Below are 27,413 nucleotides of genomic sequence, written 5' to 3' on the forward strand. Positions count from 1 at the left end.
GCTCCTGGCATCTAGTGAGTAGAGGGCGGGGGTGCTGCTCAGCATCCTATAACACATAGGACAGCACCCCAACACCCCCCAACAAAGAATTATACCACCAGAAAGGTTAATAGTGCCAAGGCTCAAAAACCAAAAGAGAAACAGGACTAATATCTACTTTGTGAAACATAATAGAATGGTCAAATATAGGTGGTTAGTGTTCTAGAGGATTAGTAAAACTCAATAATTGAAGCATTAATAAGCTCTCTTGTTTCCTAAGATTTATTTCTGTTCTTTAGAGTGGGTTTCTGTTTGTTTGTTTTAAGCAAAGAGTCCATTGACGGGCTTTAGGAAATTTTGGAATGTTCTGTAATTGTATCCAAAATTGTGTAGTTGTAAGCATTTATATGGGAGGAGGGGCCGTCAGATTCTCAAAGGGGTCCATGACCACCAAAAGATTAAAAAGCAACTGTATGGAAAGACCTTTGTGTTACCTGGACTGTATTTTAAAAAGTCATTTTTTTGTGGAATATAGGTTCTGCAAAATGCTTGGGAATATGCATCCTGGAGGGGTGTTTTAGAGCTGCCTTGGGAGGCAGGCAAGTGTGAAGGAAGCTCAGCCTACTTTCTTCCTAGCTTGGGGGCAATACAGGTTTCACTGGGCTGTTAGGAGACCATGTGAGGGAACCATGTTAGTGCTCAACAAATCTTAGTTTTCTTTCTTCCTTTCTCATTACTGTGAGGATTGAATAAAATAATGCTTTGAGAACTAAATGAAATAATGCATGTGGCATGTTGTGTGGTCAGAAGTAGATGTTTAATAAATGCTTATTTTTCTCCCATGTATTGTTTATACTAAAACCCTGGGTCTTATTCTTGAAAGTAAAGGAGGATAAGCCCCAAATTCAAAAAATTTGAGTTTCAATCTTGGCTCTGATGTTTCATTAGCTGATCCTAGCCAAGTTAGTTGGTGAGTCTTATTTTTCTCATAGGGGGATAATGCTTACCTCCCAGGGTTGCTAAGAGACATAAATGAGATAATTTATGTAAAGGACCTTGCATATGGATATACTTACATGGGATATAATTGGTGCTTAATAAATGTTAAGTTCTTTTCTCATTCAAAAGTTCCTAGATTCTACCTCTATGAAGCTTTTCTGCAATAGGACAGTTTGCTGAATGCCTGGTACTATAACCTCATCTAAATATAAAACTCAAATATAAAATTTCTAGTATTTGTATTTACTCTTACTCACATTTGTTCATATAAAATGATAATATTTCATTTAAATATGTTTTAGATATTTTGTTCTATGAGCTCCGTGTCAGCAAGGGCTGTTAGGCTAAATCCGCATAGCATCCAATACGGCAGTACCATGTTCAGTTTTTTTTAATGTTTAAGCACTTACTGGGTACCAAATTCTCAGCATTGAGGGATTAAGAAGAAACATGTCCCTAGTCGTAAGGAGTTTTACCAATATTTCTGACATTAACAATAATATCTAAAATTTAATTTATATTATTTATATATTATATATTAGTAATATATTTACATATTTTATTTATATATGCCAGCCATTGTTCTAATCCCCGTTTTATAGGTGAGGAAACTGAGGCACAGACAGGTTAAATAATTTGCTCAACTTGTCTAGTGTATATTGTTACTATGATCACTTCATGGAGCTGGTCAATGAAATTAGGTCTGTCTGATAAATATGTTTATTTAATTTTTATGTTTTAATTTCAGTAATTTACTTACATTTTTAAAGAAGTCATACATACATGGTAAAAACTTCAAAAGGTACCAAAAGGTATACAATGAAAAGTAAGTTCTGACTTCTGTATTCTGGTAATGATAGAGTAGCTTCTATCAGAGTAACAACCATGATAAGTTGAAGGTAGTAGAGAACATCCAAAACCAGGTAGAAACTAGAGGAAATTCAACCCTTGAAAGAAGGGAACTATGCTGGGTAAGGCTCATTAGTTATATATATTTTACCATTAGTGGTATATGGTAGAGCTCAAGAAGAAAGCTGCAGGCTTATTAGAGTACAGAGTTCAGAGTTCCCAGAGTCTCATAATATAAGATCCAAAATCTCCAGGTTCAAATAAAAACTCACTCATCATACCAAGAATCAGGAAAATCTCAACTTGAATGAGAAAAGACAATCAACAAATGTTAACACCAAGATGACACATGTTAGAATTACCTGATAAGGATTTTAAGGTAGTCATCATAACAATGTTTCAGAAGCAATTAGAAGCATTCAGAAGCATGCCAGAAACAAAGTGAAAAAATAGAAAGTATCAACAAGGAGACATAAAGAATGGACATTTTAGAACTGAAAAATACAATAACCAAAACAAAAAAACTTACTGATGGGCTTAATAGGAAAATGGAGGTGACAGAGAAAAGAATCAGTGAATTTGAAAGTAGAGCAATAGAAATTACCCAATCTGAATAATAGAGAGAGAGAATAGACCGAAAAATAATGAACAGAGACTTAGGGTCCTGTTGGACAAGACAAAAGATCAAACATTTGTGTCATCAGAGCCCCAGGAGGTGAAGATAAATAAGATGGAATTTTAAAAATATTCAAAGAAATAATGGCTAAAACATCCCCAAGTTGGGTGAAAGATATAATCCTACAGGTTCAAGAAGCTGAATGAACCTAAACAGGAAAAACCCAAAGAAATCCACTACAAATAACATTATAATCAAATATCCGAAAAATAAAGACAAAAAAGCAAAACCAAAACCTTGAAAGCAGATAGAGAGAAATGATGCATCACTTTACATTTCCACCATTATGGAAACAATGATTTGAATGACAGTGGGTTTCTCATCAGAAACCATGGAAGCCAGAAGAAAAAGGCACATTTTTTAAGTGCTGAAAGAAAATAACTGCCAACTCCGAATTCTATACTTGGTGAAAATATCCTTCAGGAGTGAAAGACAAATCAGGACATTCTCAGATGAAGGAAAACAAAAAGAATTTATCTTCATCTGACATACCCTAAGAGAATGGGCAAAGGAAGTTCTCCAAACAGAAAGGAAGTGATAAAAGAAGAAATCTTAGAGCATCAAGAAGGAAGGGAGGACAACAGAAAGAGTAAAAATATGGGTAAATAGAGCAGAGTTTCATTGTCCTCTTGAGTTTTAAAAATTATGTTTGATTGTTGAAACAAAAACTATAACATTGTCTGATGTGGTTCTCAATGCATATAGAGGAAAAATTAAAGATATATTAGAGAGGAAGGTAAAGGGAAATAAAGGCAGCTAAGGCTTCTATAGCTCACTCAAAGTAGCAAAATGTTGATACCAATAGACTGTGATAAGTTACATATATATAATTTAATACCTAAAGCAATCACTAAAAAATCTATATGAAACACTGAAAAACACTATAGATAGATAAAAGTGACATTCTTAAAAAATGTTCAAGTAATCCACAGGGAGGCAGGAGGAAAACAGGGAACAAACAGAAAACAAACAATAAACTGGCAGACTTAAGCCCTAACTTATCAATAACTACATTAAAGGCAAATGGTCTAAACACACCAATTAAAAGACTGAGATTGGCCAAATGGATTAAAAACATGACCCAATAATAGCCTGTCTACAAGAGAGTCACTTTAAATATAATGATATAGAGAAGTTGAAATAATAAAAGTGATGGAAAAAGATATACTGTGTAAACAGTAATAAAAAGGAAGCACAAATGTCAGTTTCTTAAATAAGCAAACCTATACACACCATATGATCCAGCAATTGCATTCCTGGGCATTAATCCCAGAGATATGGAAAATTACATTCAAACAAAAACTATACATTAATGCTTAATTTTAACAGCCATAAATTGGAAACAACTCAAATGTTCTTCAGTGAATAAATGGTTAAACAACTATGGTATATCTATACCATGGAATATTATTTAGCAATAAAAGGGAATGAATTATTTATTTATGAAACAATTTGGACAGATCTCAAGGGATTACACTGAGTGAAAAAGCCAATCTCAAGAGGTCACATACTACATAATTCCATTTATATCACATTCTCTAAATGAAAAAAAACTGTCGACATGAAGAACAGATTAGTGGCTTCCAGGGATTAGAAATGGGGTGGGGGAAGAGAAGAAGGCAGCAGCGGTTATAAAAGAGTAGCACAAGGCATGAGTCTTTGTAGTGATGGAAAAGTTTTGTATCCTGACTGTGGTAGTGGTTACATCAATCTATATACGTGATAAAACTGCATAGGACTAAATACACACACACATACACACATACACACTCTCTCTCTCTGTCTCTCTCTCCCTCTCTCTCTCACACACTCACACACACACAAGTGAGTGCATGTAAAACTGGTCAAATCTGAATAAGGTCTGTGTATTGTACCAATGTCAATTTCCTGGTTTTGATAGTGTGCCACAGTTATATATTACCATTGGGAGAAACTGAGTGAAGGGTACATGGGACCTCGCTGTACTATTTTTTGCAACTGTCTCTGGATCTAAAACATTTCAAAGTGAAGAAGTTTGAAAAAATCCTTGGGTGAGATGGAATAAAAAATTCATTGGATGGGATTAATAGCAGATTGAATACTAAAGAAGAAAGAATTAGTAACCTGAAGATAGATCAATGGAAATCAAGCAAAGTGAAGCATAGAGAAAAAATATTGGAAGAAAAATGAGAGTTTCAGTGACTTGTAGGACACTATCAATCAATCCAACACATGTGTAACTGGTGTCCCAGAAAGACAGGAGAAAGAGAACAGGGGGAAAAAAGTGAAGTACCAGCTGATAATTTCCCAAATTATATCCAAAACTGCAACCCACAGATCCAGGAACTCAGGGAATCCCAAACAGGGTAAATACAAAGAAAAGTACAGTAAGGCACATGGTCAAAGTTCTGAAAACCAAAGATAAATTTATAAAGGCAGCCAAAGAAATAAGACATATTATACACAGGGAAACAATGATAAGACTGACCTTCCCTCAGAAATAATGGAGGCCAGAAGAAAATAAAAACTGTCAATGTAGAATTTTATATCCAGCAAAACTATTCTTCAAAAATGAAGGCAGAAAAAAAATTGAAGAGCAGATAATTAAAGGGCTTCCACTTCTGGCTGTGAGGGGAAAGAAGATGTGGATTATTTTCTCTTTGGAAACAACTGGAAAATTGACAAAATATATGAAACATTTATTTTCAGACACTGGACAAGAATCAACACAAGACAGTGATCTGAGAGAAAAGGGATACAAATGAGGTGAGCCCTACCATCACCCCAGCTTTCTGCCTGGAGGTAATCCCCGGACTGCAGAACAGGATTGCAATCCTAGCAATCTCCAAGTAGAGAAGACAGAAACTGGAGTTCTGAAAGGCCAGGGCAATTAGAAATTGTGAGAATGGAGCTAAGCCAAAAAAAGAGTAATAGAAGTATGCATAGAGGTCCCCTTGAGTCTCTTGATGAATACCAATCTGAACATGTACAGAGCAAAACTTCACAAAGACAGTCTAGAAAAACTTCCAGGGAAACAATTACTGAGAAGTTGTAAGATGAACACTTCTTAGAGTTCACACAGGACCAAAGTGGAGAGACCTCACTGAATACATGGGGCATAAGTAGAAACGTCAGAGCAGTGCCTTCAAAATGGGCTAAATTAGCCCTAGAGTAAAGGCTACTCAAGATTTACTCTAAATATGCTTAAAAACAAATCTTGAAAGGGTCAAATTGATCCACAATAACTTATCCACTTATCTGATATCCACAATATCAGAAAAAAGTACAGTCCTCTCTAAATCAATACAAAAAAATCCAGCACTCAACAATGCAAAATTCATGATGTTGGATATTGAATTAAAAAATTACTAAACATACCAGGAAGCAGGAAAATGTGATCTATAACCCAGAGAAAATCAGTCAACAGAAACAGACTCAGGAACGACAGAGATAATGGAATTCTAGACAAGCACCTTAAAACAGCTATTATAAATATGCTCCATATGTTCAAGGATGTAAAGAAAATAGGAACACAATAAGAGAAATGGAAAGATGTTTTTCTTGGTTAGCTTTTTAAAAAGATTTAATTTCTTTGGAAAGTATTTTTAAAAATAGAAATTATAGAGATGAAAAGTCAAATATTTGAAAGAAAATTTCACTGGATGGGATTAACAGCAGTTACATACTGCAGAACAAAAAATCAATAAACTTGAAGGCAAAGCAACAGAAACTCCTCAAAATGAATAGTAAAGAGAAAAAAAAGACTGAAAAAAAGGGGGTTGCATGGACTTCTCTGGTGGTGCAGTGGTTGGGAATCCGCCTGCCAATGCAGGGGACACAGGTTTGATCCCTGGTCTGGGAAGATCCCACATGCCATGGAGCAACTAAGCCCATGTGCCACAACTACTGAGTCTACGTCTAGAGCCCGCAAGCCACAACTACTGAGCCCACGTGCCACAACTACTGAAGCCCGTGAGCCTAGAGCCTGTGCTCTGCAACGAGAAGCCACCACAATAAGCCCGTGCACTGCAACGAAGAGTAGCCCCTGCTCACCACAACTAGAGAAAGCCCGTGCGCAGCAATGAAGACCCAACACAGCCAAAAATAAATAAATTAAATAAATAAAAATTTAAAAATTAAAAAAATAAAAAAATTTTAAAAAGGGGGTTGCAGTGACCTCTGGGACAATAGAACTGATCTATCAGGTTTAATTGGAGTCCCAGAAGTAGAAGAGAAAAAGAAAGGACAGAAAATAAATAATGGCTGAAATACTTCTAAATTTGATGAAAACTATAAACCCTCAGATCCTAGAAGCTCAATGAATACCAAAACAGGATAAACACAAAGAAAACCACACCAGGACAAACTAATCAAGCTGCTGAAAACTAGTCACAAAGAAAAAAGTTAAAAGCAGCCAGAGGTGGGGGGGAAAGGCATATATTATACAAAGGAATAAAGCTAAGAATGATTGCAGACTTCTCATGAGGAGATGTGCAAGCAAGAAGACAACGGAGTGATATCTTCAAAGTTCTGAAGGAAAAAAAATTATCAACTTAGAACTCTATATCTAGTGAAAATATCCTTCAAAAATTAAGACAAAGTAAAGACTTTTCAAACAAAAGCCAAGAGATATTGTCGCTAGCAGACCTATACCATGAGAAAACTTAAGTTGTTTTAGTTAAGTTCTTAAGTTCTTTAAAAGAATGTAACTTTTACCAGGTGGAAACCTGGACCTACACAAAGGATTGAAAAATGCTGGAAAGTGTAAATATAAAAGATCTTTTCTTACTCATCTTTAAATTTCTTTAAATGATAATTTAGGGCAGTGTTGAGAGAGGCAGGTCCAGTGGTGGCTGTATATGTGCTGATTGCAAAGGAGTGCCACTGAAGACCATGGAGCAGTGAGGAAGGCTGTCAGCCTGGTGGCAGAGTAAGTGGAGCAACACAGTCCAGTCAAAAGGTGGCACAGCCTAGCTGCGGATATAGGAGGTGTGGTCCAGAGCTGCTAGTAGGTGCATTCTAGCCTGAGCATTGCATCCCTTGGCTGGTATGAGTAGTTATCTAGTCTCCCTGCATCTCCTGCTGGGGTCCATACAGCAGGTGCCCCTACTATGAGATCACTTGCCTCATTGGGCTCTGGGTCTTTTCTTCCATCCCTTCATTTAAGCTTCTCAGTTCTCCCCTCTGAAGTACTGGCACCATGACCAGTACCTGGACTCCCTAACCACAAGAAGGACATGGAAAATGTACTCTTAGTCATACCTGCTATAATCTCTGTAACTATTTTTATTTAGTAAACCACTATTTTGAAATCCCAGAATTTTACTTCCACCTAGATAGAACACAACAAGAATATAGATTGTTGGCTTAATAAAGGAGATTAGAAGACTTGATTTCTCAAACCCAAGCTGCAATAACTATGTTTGAAGATGCTTAAAAAGATGAAACTGCAGTATTGGTGAGGGCTCTGACTCATGGAAGGAAGACATTTACTTCATAAACACGGGGTGAAATTGTAAGTAATGAATGAAAACATGATTACAATTATCTTTATATATGTCATTAATTTACCTTGCAGTGTCTTAGCCACAGAACACTTTCATATAGTTTCAAAATAATTCATTATTTAAGTTGTGGCATCATTTTCAGACCATTCATAGTGAAAGGGAAAGAAATGGAATATTTTAAGTGTAGACATGATGAGCTTATTAAAAACCAAAAATTGTTTGTTAGAGCTTTTCAAACTAGAAATGAAAAAGCCACTGAAGCATCTTATGCATAAATTATTGCACTGCATGGGCTGGAGAAATGCACATAATAGCTTAGAGACCAGTGAAGCCTTAGACAGTTGACATTGCTCAATGCCCACTGGATGAAAAGTCAATGGCACAGTAACTTATTTATTTAAACATTTAGCTCTGAACATGGAGATTTAGTTATTTTTTCTTTTACTTTTTATTGTGTTGCTTATTTTCTTAATATTGCATTTGAGAGTTACTTATGTATTCTGGATATATCTCCTTTTTATTGGATTATTATTTGTAAGTATTTTACCCCAGTCTGTGCCTGTCCTTTCATTCTCTTAACATTAATTTCCATCTCCATTTGTTCATTGCTAGTATATAGAAATATAGTTGATTTTTTTTTTTGTGGTATGCGGGCCTCTCACTGTTGTGACCTCTCCTGTTGTGGAGCACAGGCTCCGGGTGCGCAGGCCTAGCAGCCATGGCTCATGGGCCTAGCCACTCCGTGGTATGTGGGATCTTCCCAGACTGGGGCACAAATCCATGTCCCCTGCATCGGCAGGCGGACTCTCAACCACTGCGCCACCAGGGAAGCCCTATAGTTGATTTTTATGTATTGATCTTATATCCTTCAACTGTGCTAAATCCATCTTTTGATTTAGTATTTTCTTCTTATATGACATTTTCTCCCATAGGTGGCATGTTTACAATATTGAATCTCTACTCCATTTATATAGTATCTCTCAATTTATTTAGATCTTCTATGATTTCTTTCATTAGTTTTCAGGGAAAGACTTAATTATTATCTCATTTGTGGAACTGTACTTTCACCTTAAAAACAGACAAGTCTATAAATGTGGCTAGACTTACTGTTCTGCTTGTAGTCATATGGTATCAGCACTAATCTCTGAAGAAGACCTTTTTTATGTGAATGGTTAGCAACAATCACAAGTGGTACTAAAATACTGAAAGTGCTGAATAACTTGTTTCAATCTCATCGTTTATCCTGGAGCAACTTATATACTTTATATTATATATTTATGTATATATATGTTTATGGTATATATTTTTGGTTATGGTATATATATACATATATATATATATATATATATGAATATAAAATATGGTTTATGCCAGAGCAACTATATTCGTATGAATGTGCAAAAGCAATGGTGGGTAAAACTGCTGGAACCATGGTATATAAATTAAGGGAGTAGTACCAAAGTATACCAGCATTTACTGTATTCTTTGTTGCCGTGTACACACAGTAAAAAGAAAAAATCCCATTTCACTGAAGAATGGCTTTGGCGAAGCACTAAAAATTATCAAATCTTGATCCTGGATTTAATATTCTGTGTGACAAAATAGGAAGTTGTCTTGAGGAAAAGCATATCTGTGATTAAGTTGTGACCTAAACAGCTACTTTTCATGGAATACCATTTTTGTGAGGAAGAATAACTAATGGAGAAACCATGATTAAATACTCGGATGTTTGGCAGATATGTTCTCAAAAATGAAGTGAGCCTACCAATTTAGGTTAAATATCAATAACTGACACTATTCGTTGCCAATGATAATATACACTTTGGTTTTTTTGGCCATGTCACACAGGATGTGGGATCTTAGTTCCCCGACCAGGGATCGAACCTGTGCGCCCTGCAGTGAAGTGTGGAGTCTTAACCACTGGACTGCCAGGGAAGTCCCTCACACGTTTTAAAATGAAAATCAGAATTTTGAAAAACTTCACTCTGCCACTATAAGCTTGACAGTTTCCCAAAACTTAAGCTTTGTTCCAATGAAATCAGCATTCATATCAGTTTAATGTGATTTCTGGTACTGCATAAAGTGTTTCAACATTTGTAATGTTTGTATAACTTAGTGAACCGATATTTTCCAAATAATCAATATGAATAAGATGGGTCAAATATCCCTTCAGAGTACAAGATGATCAATGAATTTTAATGTAACAGTACATACAAAGTTCACTGATACGTTTTCAGATTCCACACAGCATTAACCTTTAAGAAACTACCATTTGTAGAGTTTTTGTGTAGTATCAAAGAAGAATATCCATAACGACCTGTAAAGGTTATTAACATACACTTCCCTTTTCCATCTACAGATCTATGTGAAGTTGGATTTTCTCCATATACATTAACAAAAATAATATCAAAACACATTGAATGTAGAAGCAGGTATGAGAAGTCAGCTGTCATCTATTAAGCCAGATGTTATAGAGTTGTGCAAAAATGTATAGCATTACCATTCTTCTCATGAGATTTCTTTTCGTCTTGGAAAATACAGTTTTTTAAAAAAATTACAACATGTTATTTGTGCTAACATGCACAGGCAATATTAGTCTTATTTTAAATGAATTAATAAATATTTTAAAAGTTTAAAATATATAATTGACAGTTTAAAAGATAATAACAATGTATCATGGGGTTTATACATATGCAAAAGTAAAATATATGACTACAATAGCACATGGAAGTAAAAGGGAAAAATGGAAGAATACTGTCACAAGGGTGCTATATTACACATGAAGTAGTGTAATATTATTTGAAGGTAGACTATGATAAGTTGAAAATGCATACTGTAAGCCCCAGAGCAACCACAAAAAATTAAAACAGAGTTATAGCTAATAAGCAAATACAGAAAATAAATGGAATCCTTAAAAAATTCATTCAATTCAAAAGAAGGCAGGAAAATAGAAAGTAAGAAATAAACAACAGAGGGGACAAATAGAAAACAAATAGGAAGATGGACTTAAACCTGAAGGTATAAATAATTAATCTAAAGATAAGTGGTCTGGGCATGCCAACTAAAAGGCAGAGATTGTCAGGCTGGACAAGAAAATCATGACCCAACTATATGCTGTATACAAGAAATCCATTGTAAATATGAAGACATAAACAGCTTAAAAGTAAAAGGACAGAAAAAGATATACCATACAAATAATAATCATAATGAAGCATGTACAACCATATTAAAATCAGACAATGTAGACTTTAGAACAAGGAATATTACCAGAAATAAAGATGGATATTTCTTAATAATAAAGGGGTCAATTCATCAAGAAGATATAACAACCCTAAGTGTGTATACATCTAATAACAAAGCTTCAAAAATACATAAAGCCAAAACAGACACAACTAAAAGGAAAAATAGCCAAGTCCAAAATCATGGTTGAGATTTCAACTCTCTCAGTAACTGACAGAACAAGCAGACAAAATATCAGTAGGGATATAGATGACATAGTACTCTCAACCAACCTGACCTAATTGATAATGACAGAAAATGCTATCCAGCAACAGCAAAGTACACATTCTTTACAAATTACGTGACACATTCACCAAGACAGATCATATGCTGGACCATAAAACAAATTGCAATAAATATAAAAGGACTAAAATCATGCAAAGTATGTTCTCTGAGCACAACAAAATTAAAGTTAATATAAATAGAAAAATATCTGGAAAGTCCTCAAATATTTGGAAATAAATTTTTAAAAACCCACACTTATAAATAACACATCAAAGAAGAAAATTAGAAACTATTTTGAACCAAATGGAAATGAAGAGAATATAAAAATTTGTGGGATGCAGCTAAAGCAGTGTTTAGATGCAAATTTGCAGCATAAAATACTTATATTAAAAAAGAAGAAAGGCTTGAAATCAATGAACTAAGTTTCTATCATAAGAAACTAGAAAAAGAACTAAAAATCAATGCAAAATAAGTAGAAGGAAGGACAACAAAGATATGAGCAGAAATAATGAAATAGAAAAGAGAAAAATAAAGTCAATAAAACTAAAGCTAGTTCTCTGAAAAAAATACAGTTCACTAAATCTGTTAAACCATAAGCTAAAATGATCAAGGAAAAAGGGAAGAAATTAGCAATACTAGGAATTAAAGAGGGGACATCACTATAGCTCCTATAGACCTATAGACTTTAAAAGAACAATAAGGGAAAATTATGAGTGAATAAGCAAATTCCTTGAAGACAAATTATCAACATGGAAGCAAGAAGAAATAGAGAATCTGACTTGCCATGTAACTATTAAAGAAATAGAATTCATAATTTAAAACCTTCCCACAAACAAAACTCCAGGCTCAAATATTTTCACTAACAAATTCTATCAAACATTTAAGTAAGATACAGTATCAATTTTACATAAACTCTTTCAGAAAACAGTGGACTTGGGGATACTGCTCAAGTCATTTTATAAGATCAGCATAGCCCTGATATCAAAACCAGACAAAGATATTACAAGAAAAGAAAAAAAAAAAAAAAAGAGGTCAATGTCCCTCATTAGCATAGACACAAAAATCCTTGACAAAATTTCAACAAACTGAATCCAGCAATATATAAAAAGGGTAATATACCATGACAAAGTAGGGTTTATCTCAGGAATGTTAGGTTAGTTTAACATAAAAAAAGCAACAGTGAATGCAATTTACTGTATTAACAGAATAAGAGGACACCATATGACCATTTCAATAGATGAAGAAAAAGCATTTGACAAAATTCAACACTCATTTGTGAGGAAAATTCTCAGGAAATTAGGAATAGAAAGGAACTCCCTCAACCTAATAAAGGATATTAAAAAAAAAATCCCTACCACTAACTTCACACTTCATAGTGAAAGATTAAGTGCTTTCCCCCACTGATCGGGAACAAGACAAAGATGTTGATTCTTACCACTTCTAATCAACATTGCATTGGAGGTCCCAACCAGTGTAATAAAGCAAGAAAAAGAAATAAAAGGCATGAAGATTGTAAAGGAATAAGTAAAAGTCTCTTTATTCACAGATGACATGTTGGTATACATGGAACATGCTAAAGAATCTACAAAAAAGTTACTAGAGCTAATGTTTAGCAATGTTACATTATTCAAGATAAATATAAAAAAATCAATTGTACTTGTATTTCTATATTCTGGCAACAAACAATTAGAAATTGAATTTTAAAATACCATTTATAACAACATCAAAGTCATGAAATATTTAGGGATAAATTTAACAAAATTTGTGTAAGACCTGTTCACTGAAAAGTATAAATTAAAAATTGAAATTAAAGACTTAAGTAAATGGAAAGAGATAGCAAATTCATGTACTGAAAGAGTAAATATTAAGATATTATTTTGCCCCAACGTCAATCTATGAATTCACTGAAACCTATAGACTGCAATGCAAGACTGTTTTACATTAGTAACATACACTTGTATATAAATCAACTTAATTCTCTTCAGTGGCTATATATATTCCCTCATATGAATGAGGCATAACTTGTCTAACCAGTCCATCAAAAGGAGTCTATTTAAATAAATATTTTTTGTTCACTAAATTTTGTTTAAAGATCTACTTTATGATTCAGGTATGTACACATACCTGATATATCTGTATACATATACATATAAATGAATATAACTGTCTATAATATAATTGTCTTACTCTATCCTAGATTATAGGATCCAAATAGTATTACTGGATTACACAACATTCTTATATAATAGTCCATAAGCCTTATTACACGTAGTGGGTGATTTGCTAAATTAGCCACATACTGGTCTTTTTATGGGACCCCATGTCACCTTTGGGCTTTCCCTATGGTAGAGATACTTGGGCCAGTCATATGGGCAGGGTCCATTCCTCTCACCTTCCCCGCTGGGCCCAACTCTTCTTCCAGTGGGATTGCCTCCTTATTCCATGCCTGGCTGGCCAACCTGGCTCCCCGATTCCTGGGCTGGAACTAACTCCTTGATCAATGGCTTTAGGGCATTATTGGTTTTGTATCTCATGAGGGTTATGACTGAAATTTCACCACTAATCACTTCCAATACTTGCCTTCCCAACTCTCTTCCTTTCATTGGTGATCTAGTGTTTTCCCATGGATACATCTATTTCCTACTGGGATAGGTGGTACTTCTTGCAAAGAATGGGTAGTTGCTACTGGGGTTAAATAGTTTCCAGAAAAAAGGCTAGATGATGCTTCCAATTCTTCCATCTTAAAAATATAAGTTTTCCTGTATGAATGTTGAGACACTTATTATTCAAACACTCATTGATTCAATTGTTCATTCAATGAATGAACACCAACTTGGTGGGTGTTAACACTCTGATGAGCACTAAAGGGGAATGCAGACAACCGAAACCACAGATGACCAAAGGAATGGTACAGACTTGAGCGTGATAGGAGTGTCCTTGAACCTCTTAACAGGTTTGACTTTCTCAGCTCTCTCCCTTTTGCAATCTATCTTCCATGCTCTATCAAATGAGCTTTCTAAAGACCAAAGCTCATCTGTTTTCACAGAAGAAAGTGTAAGCTCTTTAGTGCATCATTCAAGGCTCTTCATAATCTGGCTCCAATTTCCATTCAAGCCTTAATCCTTCTCTCTCTCTCTCATAAACCCTGTGTTCCACTATATCAAACTTCTCCCTGGTCCCATGAGGCACCAGGTCCCTTCCAATTTCTATTCCTTCTGCCCAGAATTCCCTTCTATCTTCTTCACCTGGCAAACTCCCAGTCAACCTCCAATATTCAATTTAAAGTCTTGGTGAAACATTTCCTCTACGCTCCTCATCTGTCCTGGGTTAAGCACATTGTTCTGTCCCCTCTATTAGATGATGAGATTTTTTAGGGCACTGGGCTTATCTTGTTAGTCTTTGTATCCCTGTATCAGGTCTGAATAGGGCCTGGCAAGTAGTATGGGCCCAATGAATATTTGGTAAAGGAATGAAAAGAACAAATGAACGTGAAGGAAGAGCTCAAAGGGCCTTGGTATATTTAGGTAAGGGATTTTTAAAGGCATAGGGCTTTAAGCTGGACTGAGGAAGATCATAGAGAGGTGGGGAAAGGGCATCTGGAGGAGGAGGATTATTATCCTAGGAGACAGAAGAACAAAAGCCGAGACTGAGAGGGAAGACAGTGAGGGGGTTAGCCAGCAGACTGTGGCTGCCTGCTGCACTGTCCTGACCTTTTCACCGATTAGATTTCTCAATTACATTTTCAGCTCATGGAGGGCAGGGTATTTTGTGCACTCCTTTATATCCCCTTTATATCTGAGGCACATCTCCATAGCCATTTTTCCTATAGTCTTGTGGTTCTTATTCTGTTGTGTAATATATTTATTTGTGTATTTACATATCTCCCCAGTACTCATAACCCCCTTTATCCCAGGCTGTTTGAGGTAGGGGATGAGGTCTTAGTGTCTTTGTATCTTCCAAGACAACTAGCATAGTGCCTGGCACACAACGGGTGCTCAGTAAATATTTTTTGAGCCACCATTTGTTGATCTGATTATAGAGGACTGCAAGGATATTTGTGTGTAACTGTGTATTGTGGCACAAAACTTATATATGCCTTTACACTGTGTGGGCTATTTTTGGCAATTTTCATTAAAATGTTATCTTATTGTACCTGGAAGACTGTCATTTCAATTTTCTTCTTTGTTCCCTCTTGGATGACTCACATCTCTTATACCAGAAGGATATGACAGAAGGGATTCGAAAGGGTTTGGACAAATTTATGAATGACGAAGTCATAAATGTCTGGGTATCAGAAGTTGTTAGGTGCATACAAAGGGGAAGGAGAAAACTTGCATTTCAAAAATGCCTGTTGTGTGCCAAGAACTGTGGCACCTGACGTACATTATATCCCATTTAAACCGGCAGGCTATATCAGTATAAAGACAGGACATGTCTATCTAGAAGGCCAAGTCCACAACCAGCCAGGCATCTCCAGGTACCAGAGGCAGTATTCACCTTTATTAAAATTTTATCAACCTTTTAAGATAGATGAATCTACAGATTTGCATTGTTTCCTAGGAACGGAACACTCATTCTCAATTCAGGCTTCTACATCTTAAAACTACTTTTTGATATAACTTGATCAGTTTTTAAAGTCTCAGCGCTTTAAATTGCAATGCAATCTGAGATATTCCCGCGGCAATAACAGCGATTAAATTTGTTCACAAATGTAATTTGTTCGCTTACCTTTATATTTCATAAAGCTTCCAAATACTGAATAAAGGTAAGTCAAGTCAAGAAAAGAGACTTCTATTAACCTTGACACCAGCAAATTGTCTCAAATTATAGAGTGCCTTCTATTTGTATTCTAGACACATTGAGTGGTTTTTCTGAGATACATATTATACCTCACCTATGGTTAGAAGAAAATTGGAAGGAGAGTAGTTTAAGTTGTTTCTAGTTTTTAAAAAATAATAGTAACTTGTAAAAGCATAATGCTCCCAAGTGTACAGCTTCTGCATCGAGCAGGAATCAAAATGTTATAACCCAAGTACCATATCGACTCCTTGGGAGATGGCTTGAGAAGGTGGGGCTGCAGCCACTGATTCATTATTATAAGTCACAGTCTAAAGCCTGCAGCTACACATCCTGATCTGTGATAACATGCTTCCTGCCAGGTGTCAGGGTGGGTGGGAAGAGAAGGGGTACACCTTCAGATAAAGGGGATCATCAGCACACTCACAGCTCTCAGAGAGCTTTCTATGACACCTGTTTTGAGAAAACTAGAACAGACATCTATGCCTTGGAAAACATAAAGCCCATCTCATATGACTAAAGAAAATGGCAAAGGTTCAAATGGCATGTTTCACATTTTGGATGGTCCTGCCCCAACTTTTGTGCTCCACTAATCGCTGGAAAAATACCAGACCTGTCTTGGTGGTGATTGTGTGTTTTTTTAAATTTTACATCAGCCAAAGAAAATTGGGAGACCAGGACTACCACCAAAGAACAGAGGTTTGACATACCACCAATAGGACTTTTTAAAGATAGAGGAGAACCCAGCTTCTACATTTAAAAAAAATTGCCCCTTCTTTTTTGAGTCTAGGGGATGAAAATATGCACATATTCCAAAGAGTTCTTTGTGTGAACAGGTGACCCCTTCCCACAGTCTCTGTAATTAATTGAGAAATTAAAGTTGGTTGGCCTTTGAGATCTCTTGTAAAAAAAGGCAGAAGGTCTTGGATATTTTGGAACAAGAGTCCACTATTCTGCCAAGACAGTGTGTTATTGTTATTGGAGTGTCTCTCAACAAAACGGTATTGAGTGGTGAGGACGTGATTTTGATTAGGTGGAATGACTCAGCTCTTCCCCTTAAAGAAGAGAGGACTTGTCAGAGCCTTACTTACCTCATGATCTGGGATCTCAGAGGATAGTGTTTTCCCTAGGATGACCCCGGTCAAGTATGTCCAGCATCGAGCCGTGTTGGCAAGGTTATAGCCTCCTGTCTCCATCAAGAATTGTGAAGTTAGGAAAGAATAGTCACAGAACAGCAGGAGAGGGAAGGGGGGTAAGGAAGGAGAGAAAAATGTTTTAACAAAAGGGCTAGAAAGATAATTCTAACTTGCAGAATTTCACCTAAACATCTCTTTATGATATTTTTGAACCACTTAGTAGGCAGTCTTTAGTGAACCAGTCAGACCATGCACAACGTGGAACTGGGAAGTCCAAGGCCTACAAAGATTAAAAAGGCCCTCATCTCTGAACAAATATGCACCCAAGGACTCCAAGGTCCTCAATTCCACCAAGAGTCATTGGTAAGACTGAGATCCCTGGAACCCAGATCTTTTGAGGTGACCTACTCAAAGTGAAGGTTTCTGTGATGAATTTTGTAACAATTCTATAAAATGACTGCTAGATGTGACTTGTATATTAAAGCCATTGGCAGATATAGCCCTGGAAACCTCCAGGAAAGAGAAAAGGAAAATGCTGACAGAAACAGACTTCTTTCTTTTCATTTCAGCATTCCTTTTCTCCACAAAATACAGGTCTAGTGGCAGAGATCAAAGAGAATGAGATGAGAAAGGGACTGCTGATTGACGCTCTGACTCACCTCGTCAGGTCCTGTCACAGTCACCCAGCAGCCATATTATACTGGCTAATAATCAGCATATTTTTGTGCTGAATAGATGTGTTCTGCCATGCAAGCACTAGAACATTTCGTCTTTAACTAAATTCCAAGAGTGTAAGGATAAAATGGAAAGATTTCCTAACCTCAGTGCAGCCTGAGGGAAATAGAATCTGGTCTATTTTAGGTAGGGTGACCATATCATTTATCATCCACAATGGTACACTTTTAAGAGTAAAAAAGGGACACTATTAATAATTACACTGGAATAACATGTATAGATTGAGACATATGGTGCCCTTTTCTTAAGCCTTTCTATTCCTTGAAAGGTCAGGGATGCTGGGGCTTCTGCAATGTGTCTTTTTGGCCTCAATGGGATCCACTGAAGTTTGGGCACGTGGCCATCTCTGCCAATTGTCTACGTGTTACTGGGGGTTGAGAATTGAAGTGAAATAGTGCAGGTATTACTTTAAACACTCCTGACATGGAAAATCTGAATTTATCAGATCAAATTATTGGGTATGATTATTTGATTTCAAAAAGAGTCCCCATAGGTTTTAAGTAGCAAGCTCTCTCTGGCATACATACAGTATGATTTGATTTGCAAAAATTCCATTTATGCACAGGTATTTTCAGGAATACACATATTGCATAAGAAGAGTTATATATTCAAAAGCCAAGACTTGGGGCTGAGAAAGCAAAGAGGCTTTGAAAGTGCTAAGTAAAGGCTGTAGCCTCAAACAAAAGTCAGATTCACACAGATGTATACTGAGGAAAGGGCTTTTCTGCTTTGCCCTGGCCCTACCTGTGTCATAATCACTGTCTTTAGTGCAGTCAAGGAAAGTAATATGTCTGCGGCACCTATCAATTTTATCTTTTCCTTGAGTTGAAGTTAATACATTTCTCGCCAGCTTTTCATAAGAGGTTGTCTCTTGTAAGCACCTTTAATTTTGATCCCTCTAGGGTTTGAGGCTACCCAAGGACCAGGCTTGTGTATTTGTGTTGAATGCTCACTCATTTTCCTAAGGCCTTCCTACAATCTCCTCTAATTTGGTTTTTACAACAGTTTGACAAACAACAAACTATTAGCGCTTCCATAATACATACATTTTAAGCTCAATCTGCTTGACCATGTTATTTTAACACACCAGCCCATTCATCTAATGTAATAAAGATTGTGCCAGATAGACAGAAGATTCTAAGCAAGGCACCTACAAAGGTAGTTGAGGTTTGTGAAAGGTTCCTTTCACAAATGTGTAAATGCTTCTATTGAATACACCCAGCTTTCTGATGGTTAAGTAATACAAAACATCAGTACACACTGAAGGCAAAAATGCCCAAGAGACACTTTAGATCTCTCAATTTTGCTTTACTGTAACAAATCCATGCTTTTTTAGTGGGGGAGAAGTTGTTCTTGAATTCAGCTTAGATATTCAATTAATTCATGTGTTTACTACTTATATGTGAGTAGGGTTAGAATTTTAGTGGTATGCTTCCAAAAGATAATGATTAGAACTGGGACTCAAAGGCTATATACTGAGAAGATGGATCAAAGTCCACTGGGGTTAACATTCTCTATTCTTAATAAGATCTGATGTCACCTTTAACCAAAGCACCTTTGCTTCAGGAATGGAAACTTAGACTTCAGAGTGCCAAGGAGTCAATGCACATGCCAGGCTGAGGAGGAGTGTGTCAGAGTACTTCCTTATGCTGAACTGTGAAGGTGGCAGGTTCATTGACTCAGGCTTCTGGACCATGGGCATGTTGGTATTATCCAATCTAAGAAAGCCAAGTTTTCCTCAGTGTCAATGGACAAAACATGGGGGAAGGTCAACAAATTCTCCTGGTGACCTTCCTTTGTACTCACCTCCTCCCAAAATGAGCGTTGCCAATTGCCACTGAAGGATGTACTTAAGACACTTGCCAATTCCCACTGGAGTCATGTTAAAGGAGCACATGGGATCCCCAGCTATTGTATCAGCTCCCAGCTGTAAGACCACTGCTTTGGGATTAAAGGCTATGTACACCTCCTTTAGTACACTGGAAAAGAAAAAGGAGACAAAATGTCAGAAAAAGATAGGGCGGTTTGGTCTAAGGGTGGTTGTGGAGGGTAGTGGGAGGTACAGTTGAATCAGCAAATAGTGAAGGGAAAAAAATCCAACTTGTCACACTCATCAAACTTTCTATCTAAAAAGGGGTAAATCAGACTGCATGTAAATTGTAGCTCAAAAAACCTGACTTACAAAAAAATTTCCCCCTACCTCCATCCTCACCAAGGACCAAATTTGCTTTTCTGTTTTAGAACTCAGACTTCCTTTAAATATTAATATCAGGGCTTCCCTGGTGGCGCAGTGGTTGAGAGTCCGCCTGCCGATGCAGGGGACACGGGTTCGTGCCCCGGTCTGGGAAGATCCCACATGCCGCGGAGCGGCTGGGCCCATGAGCCATGGCCGCTGAGCCTGCACGTCCGGAGCCTGTGCTCCGCAACGGGAGAGGCCGCAACAGTGAGAGGCCTGCGTACCACAAAAAAAAGAAAAAAAAATTCATATCAATTTAACTTCAACAGCCATAGGACTGGTTTAGTACACATTTACTCCATTTTATAATCTGTGAAAACAGGACAATACACTGAATTAAGGATTATTTCTGATAAGTTAAGATTGTCAGCATACTTGGAGTTTACCACCTAGTTATCAATGAGGGTTGGTGAAGAGAATTAAACGCTTTGAAAGCATAGATGTTATCAGCTTACTTTGTATTAGGCTAAAAGACTTCTGGGTTATGAAGTGCAGCCCTCCCAAACTTGTATGTAACCAGGGTATTATAGGGAAGGGGACCATAATAACTGATCCAAAATTATAAATCTGAAAGCACTCTAAAGAACAAATTGTAGTGGGTAATAATGAGCATAATTTTGGGTAGAATCATTCAATGTTATCAAATCAACCTAAGAGCTTTTCCTGACAGAAGCCTTAGAGATGAAAAGGAAGTTGTTATTGTGACAGATGACCTTAGGCAAGTTTCTAGTATTATCATTAATTGAATGTTGACAATGTCCAGGATGCATTCCTAGGAGTTATAAGGTCCCTGCTCTCAAGGGGCTTACAATCTAGCTCCCAGACAAAACATATACCAGTCCTCGAGGGCCTGAGTAACTCTTACAGAGACATATAAACAAGTGCAAATTAACATACTTCAGAGTTGAGAAAATGCAGAGTCAAAAAGTGATAAAAAATGTTTGGGGTTAATGACCCTTTCATAATCAACATGTCAAATTATACCAGTTCAGCAAAAATAGAAAAATTCCAGATCCTTCTGAAACTGCAAAAGGAATGCAGGGATATGAAATGCTGTCCTCCGAAATTCATATGTAACCAGGGTATTGAAACTACTGAAAAGTGCTCAGTTGCAGAGGCATTCTTTGACTCAAAAGACCGTTTTGTTTTGATTTCTCATCTACACAGACAAATATTCAGTGATTGTGGAGATCATAAGAATACTATAAAACTTATGACATATGATCTTTAATACAGGAATACTCAGGCCTATTCTCTCTTTCATGTGCTTATCTCCTGGGTGCGGAGGGAAGATAAGCCACCTGAATAGTTAGCCAACATTTATTGAGCAGCTACACGTAAAGAGCACCCTATTAGTTGCTGCTGGGAGACACAGAGGAAGGTGTGATTTCTGTTTTAAAAAGGTTTACAGCTTAACGGGGAGGAGGGGGAGGCAAGCAAGACTAACGATTTTTCATTTTCATTCTTTCCCTCACTTTGCACACATTTACTGAGTGCCCTCTGTGTGTCCAGTATGTAACTGTATCAGATGCTGCAGGCAAAAAAAAATGACGAATATGGCACAGCTCTTATCTTCACGTAGCTCAGAACAGAGGGGAAGACTCGGACTATATCAATAAATAATTAAAACACAATGATAAATGAAATATCAGTGATGGCACAGAAGAGGAAGTAGAGTAACTCTTGTCAGGTTTTAAAAGATGAGAAGTACAATGAGCCACCTATCAAAGTGGCTAAAATGAAAAACAGTGAAAATATAAATTGCTGGTGAGGATGTGGAGAAACTAGATCATACAGACCTTTTGGGTGGGAATATAGAATGGTATAGCCGCTCTGAAAAATAATTTGGCAGTTCCTGTCAAAACTAAAAATGGACTTGGCATACAATCTAAAAATTGCACTCTTGGGCATTTATTCCAGAGAAGTTAAGACTTATTTTCATATAGGAACTTGTACATGAACGTTCATAGCAGCTTTATTTTTAACAACCCAAACTGGAAACAACTCAGATGTACTTCAACAAGTGAATGGTTAAACAAATTGCAGTACACCCATACCATTGGAATACTGCTAATCAATAAAAAGAAATAAACTCTTGATACATGCAAAAAACTTGGATGGATCTCAAGAGAATGACGCTGGGTGAATAAGGCCAATCTCAAAATCTGTACTGCATGATTCCACTTATATACCATTGGTGAAACAATTAGAGAGATGGAGAAGAGATTAGTAGTTGCCAGGGGTTAGGGATGAGTGTGGCTATAAAAGGGTAGCATGAGAGAGCCTTGTGGTGATGGTACAGTTCTGTACCTTGACTGTGCTGGTGGTTGTGGTTATGCAAAGCTATGCACACACACACACACACACACACACACACACGAGTGCATGTATAACTGGTGAAGACTGAATAAGCTCTATAGACTGTACCAATGTCAACTTCTTGATTTTGATGTTATACTATAATTGTACAAGATGGCAACACTGGAGGAGGCTGTAGGAAGAAGAGACTTCCCCGTACATTTCATTACAACTTTCTGTGAATGTATGATTATCTTGAAATAAAAAGTGAAAAAAAAAGATTAGGAGAAGTTTACAGGCACATGGGGGTGAAGGTATGCGAACTGGAAGCAGGGAGGGTTGTGGGGGTTATGGGTAAGGGACTAGGTTTACAGAAGGACCTGCACACACCAGAGCATGAAGGCTTGGAGCAGGGAGTGGTGGGATTGAGGCTGGTGAAGTAAACGTGGGTTAGAGCACAAAGGGCCAGATAAGCCAGGCAGTTTGGACTTTTACTTAAAGGCTATGAAATGTCTCTAAATCATACCAATGTTTTCCTTAGGTCAGTCTCCCAAGGCAATAGAAATAAAAGCAAAAATAAACAAATGGGACTGAATCAAACTTAATAAGCCTTTATACAGCAAAGGAAACCATAAGCAAAACGAAAAGACGACCTACAGAATGGGAGAAAATATTTGCAAACGATGGACGGACAAGGGCTTAATTTCCAAAATATACAAACAGCTCATATAGTTTAATATCAAAAAACCCAAACAACTCAATCAAAAAATGGGCAGAAGACCGAAATAGACATTTCTCCAAAGAAAACATACAGATGGCCAAGAGGCACATGAAAAGATGCTCAACATCACTAATTACTACAGAAATGCAAATCAAAACTGCCTCGCACTGGTCAGAATGGCCATTAAAAAGTCTACAAATAACAAATGCTAGAGAGGGTGTGGAAGAAAGGGAACCCTCCTACACTGTTGGTGGGAATGTAAATTGGTGCAGCCACTGTGGAGAACACTATGGACGTTCCTTAAAAAACTAAAAATAGAGCTACCATACGACCTAGCAATCCCACTCCTGGGCATATATACAGAGAAAACTCTAATTCGAAAAGATACATGCATTCCCAATGTTCACAGCCAATACACGGAAACAACCTTAATGTCCATTGACAGATGAATGGTAAAGAAGACATGGTATGTATGTATGTATATATGTATGTGTGTGTGTGTGTATGTGTATATATATATATAACTGGAATACTACTCAGCCATAAGAAAGAATGAAATCATGCCATTTGCAGCAACATGGATGGACCTAGAGATTATCATACTAAGTGAAGTAAGTCAGACAGAGAAAGGCAAATATCATATAATATCAGTTATATGTGGAATCTAAAATATGACACAAATGAATTTATGTACAAAACAGTAATAGACTCACAGACATAGAAAACTTACAGTTACCAAAAGGGAAAGGGAGATGGGGAAGGATAAATTAGGAGTTTGGGATTAGCAGGTACACACTACTATATATAAAACAGATAAACAGCAAGGTCCTACTGTATAGCACAGGGAACTATATCCAATATCCTGTAATAAACCGTAATGGAAAAGAATATGAAAAATAATCTATGAATATATAAATCACTTTGCTGTACATCAGAAACTAACACAACATTGTAAATCAACTATACTTCAATAGAAAAGAATTCATTAAAGGGTATGAAATGTCTCAAACATGTGTGTGCATGTACGTGTACACCGCATGCACAAGGCATGATTAAACTTACATTTTGAAAAGACCCTCTGATTACAGCATAGGATACAGTGAAGGTTATCATGAGTTTGTTTGTTTTTTTTTTTGCGGTACGTGGGCCTCTCACTGTTGTGGCCTCTCCCGTTGCGGAGCACAGGCTCTGGACGCGCAGGCTCAGCAGCCATGGCTCACGGGCCCAGTCGCTCTGCGGCATGTGGGATCTTCCCAGACCGGGGCACAAATCCGTGTCCCCTGCATCGGCAGGCGGACTCTCAACCACTGTGCCACCAGGGAAGCCCATCAAGAGGTTTTTTGCAACCATCCAGGCCAGTGGCAGCAAGGGTCGGGAGGAAGAGATGGATTTGGGAGATATTCCTATGGTGGAATTGATAGGGCAATACACACTGACACACAAGAAAAGCATATACATATGACAGTCATGAATATTTGGTACTGGGAGGGAGGAAAGGATAAAGGAAGGCAGGTGTCTCTGGGAGAGTTGTTTTAATGATAACCAGGAAGGGAAAATTAGTCCTCAGGGAGTTCTGATGAAGAGGGCTTCAGATGGGTAGAGAAAAGGGTAATTAGAAGCTTTGAAAAAGGTAGGGTATTTTGTACACAGTGTAATTTGGCAGTTCCTTTGCTTCACCTCCAATTGGTAAACAACTACATTTCTTGCAGCATCTAGTCTGATTTTTTAAAAATACAAATATAATGAGTACATTCTTCATGCTCATGCTAAAAAGTCAAACATAAAAGTCTATCAAATAAATGGGAAAAAAATCTCCTTTTCTCCATCTCTACTCCCTCTCCAGAGGTAACTCCTGATTCATTACACATAGTTTCAATCAGCTCAGTCAACGATGAGAAACAGTTTGAGGTGTATCTTTCAAGATCAAACTTTTTCTGCCTCATGCTTGAGTGAGCTGGTTGAAGCTATGTCTAATAAATGCCTTCTTTTACCTCTTTTCTTTACCTGAAAATGTCTTCCCTCATATTCCTTCTCTTCCTTGAGGCTAATTTCACCAGCTGGGCACTAGATTCTCTTTCCTGTTGCTCTAAGGGCCATGTATCACCAATGAGCTCTTTCTTACATCTTTAGTCTCTGTCTTCCTACTGATTCAGTTCCTTTAGGTTACAAGTTGTCCATCTCTTCGTCCCCTTTTCAACACTGCCAAATTTGTCTACTTATTGGCCACCTCTACATACTTCTTGCAATCCAGTTTTTGATCTCACTGCTCTCCTGAAACTGCTTTCTTGAAGGGAGAGAGACCTCTGTGTCATGATATCCAAAAGCCTTTTCTCTGTTATTTTTATCAATTTCTCAGAAGCAACTGACAGTGGATACTACTCAGAAATCTGAAGCTGGTCATCATCAATGGCTACGGCTCCATTAAAAAATCTTTTCAAAAAATATTTTTTTAAAAAACAACTTTATCAATCTTCACATACCATACAATTCCCCCATTTAAAGTGTACAATTCAACAGCTTTTAGTATACTCACATAGTTGTGCAACCATCACCACAATGAATTTTAGAACATTTTTTTTTTACTGCATCACGTGGTTTGTGGGATCTTAGTTCCCCAACCAGGGATTGAACCTGGGTCCTCGGCAGTGAGAGCACGGAGTCCTAACCACTGGACAACCAGGGAATTCCCTAGAACATTTTCATCATCCCCAAAAGAAACATTGTACCCAATAGCAGTTACTACCTATTCCCACCACTCTTCAACCTCCAGCCCTTGGCAACCACTAACCTACTTTCTGTCTCTATGGACTTGTCTAATTTTGACCTTTCATATAAATGGAATTATATAATATGCAGTCTTTTGTGACTGGCTTCTTTCATTTCATTTAGCATAATGTTTTCAAGGTTCATCCATGTAGTAGTACCTCATTCCTTTTTATGGCCAAATAATACTCCATTGTTTGTATATACCACATTTTCTTTATCTATTCTCCATTCCTCTGTTGATGGACATTTGGGTTATTTCTATAATTTTTGGCTAATATGAGAAATGCTACCGTGGACATGTTTTCATTTTTCTAATATACCTAGCAGTAGAATTGCTGGGTCATATGGTAACTCTCTGTTTAAACTTTTTTTTTTTTTTTTTTGCGGTACATGGGCCTCTCACTGTTGTGGCCTCTCCCGTTGCGGAGCACAGGCTCCGGACATGCAGGCTCAGCGGCCATGGCTCACCGGCCCAGCCGCTCAGTGGCATGTGGGATCTTCCCGGACCGGGTCACGAACCCGTGTCCCCTGCGTCAGCAGGTGGACTCTCAACCACTGTGCCACCAGGGAAGCCCTCTGTTTAACCTTTTGAGGGAACTGCCTGACCGTTTTCCACAGGGGCTGCACCATTTTACATTCCCCCCAGCAATGTGTAACAGATCATGGTTCCAATTCTTCTTCCACATCTTCACCAACACTTATTATTTTCTGTTTTTTTAAAAATTATTATATCCATCCTAGTGGGTATAAAGTGGTATCTCATTGTGGTTTTGATTTGCATTTCACTGATGACTAATGATGTTGAGTATCTTTTCATGTGCTTTTTGGCCATTTGTATATCTTCTTTAGAGCAAGGTCTATGCCCATTTTTAAAATGAGTCATTTTTCTTTTTAATATTGATTTGTAAGTGTTGATATATTATAAATACAAGTCCCTTATCAGATACATGACTTGCAAAAATTTTCTCCCATTCTATGGGTTGTCTTTCATTTTCTTGATAGTGTCCTTTGAAGCACAAAAGTTGTAAATTTTGATGCAATCCAAGTTATTTATATTTATTCTGTTGCTTGTGCTTTTGGTGTCATGTCTAAGAGAGCAATATCTAATTCAAGGCCATGAACATTTACATCTATGTTTTCTTTTAAGCGTTTTATAGTTTAAGCTCTTACATTTAGACCGTTTAGGCTATTTGGACTTAACTTTTGTATATGGTGTGAGGTATGGGTCCAA

At 37.1% G+C, this 27,413-nt stretch overlaps 1 protein-coding gene across 1 annotated transcript in view; it reads right to left on the reverse strand.

Annotated features, from left to right (window-relative positions):
• Window positions 1-27,413, reverse strand: part of HDAC8 (histone deacetylase 8) — a 239,943-nt gene that overhangs the window by 124,836 nt on the left and 87,694 nt on the right. Inside the window, exons 8-9 of the mRNA XM_082609097.1 lie at window positions 19,968-20,140; window positions 17,382-17,476 (exon numbers count right to left, since the gene is read on the reverse strand). Of these exons, the coding sequence (XP_082465223.1) occupies window positions 17,382-17,476; window positions 19,968-20,140 (268 nt within the window). The remainder of the gene's footprint in view (window positions 1-17,381; window positions 17,477-19,967; window positions 20,141-27,413) is intronic.

The sequence above is a fragment of the Mesoplodon mirus genome (genome assembly GCF_964341445.2).
Source record: "Mesoplodon mirus genome assembly, chromosome: X".
Classification (NCBI taxonomy): domain Eukaryota; kingdom Metazoa; phylum Chordata; class Mammalia; order Artiodactyla; family Ziphiidae; genus Mesoplodon; species Mesoplodon mirus.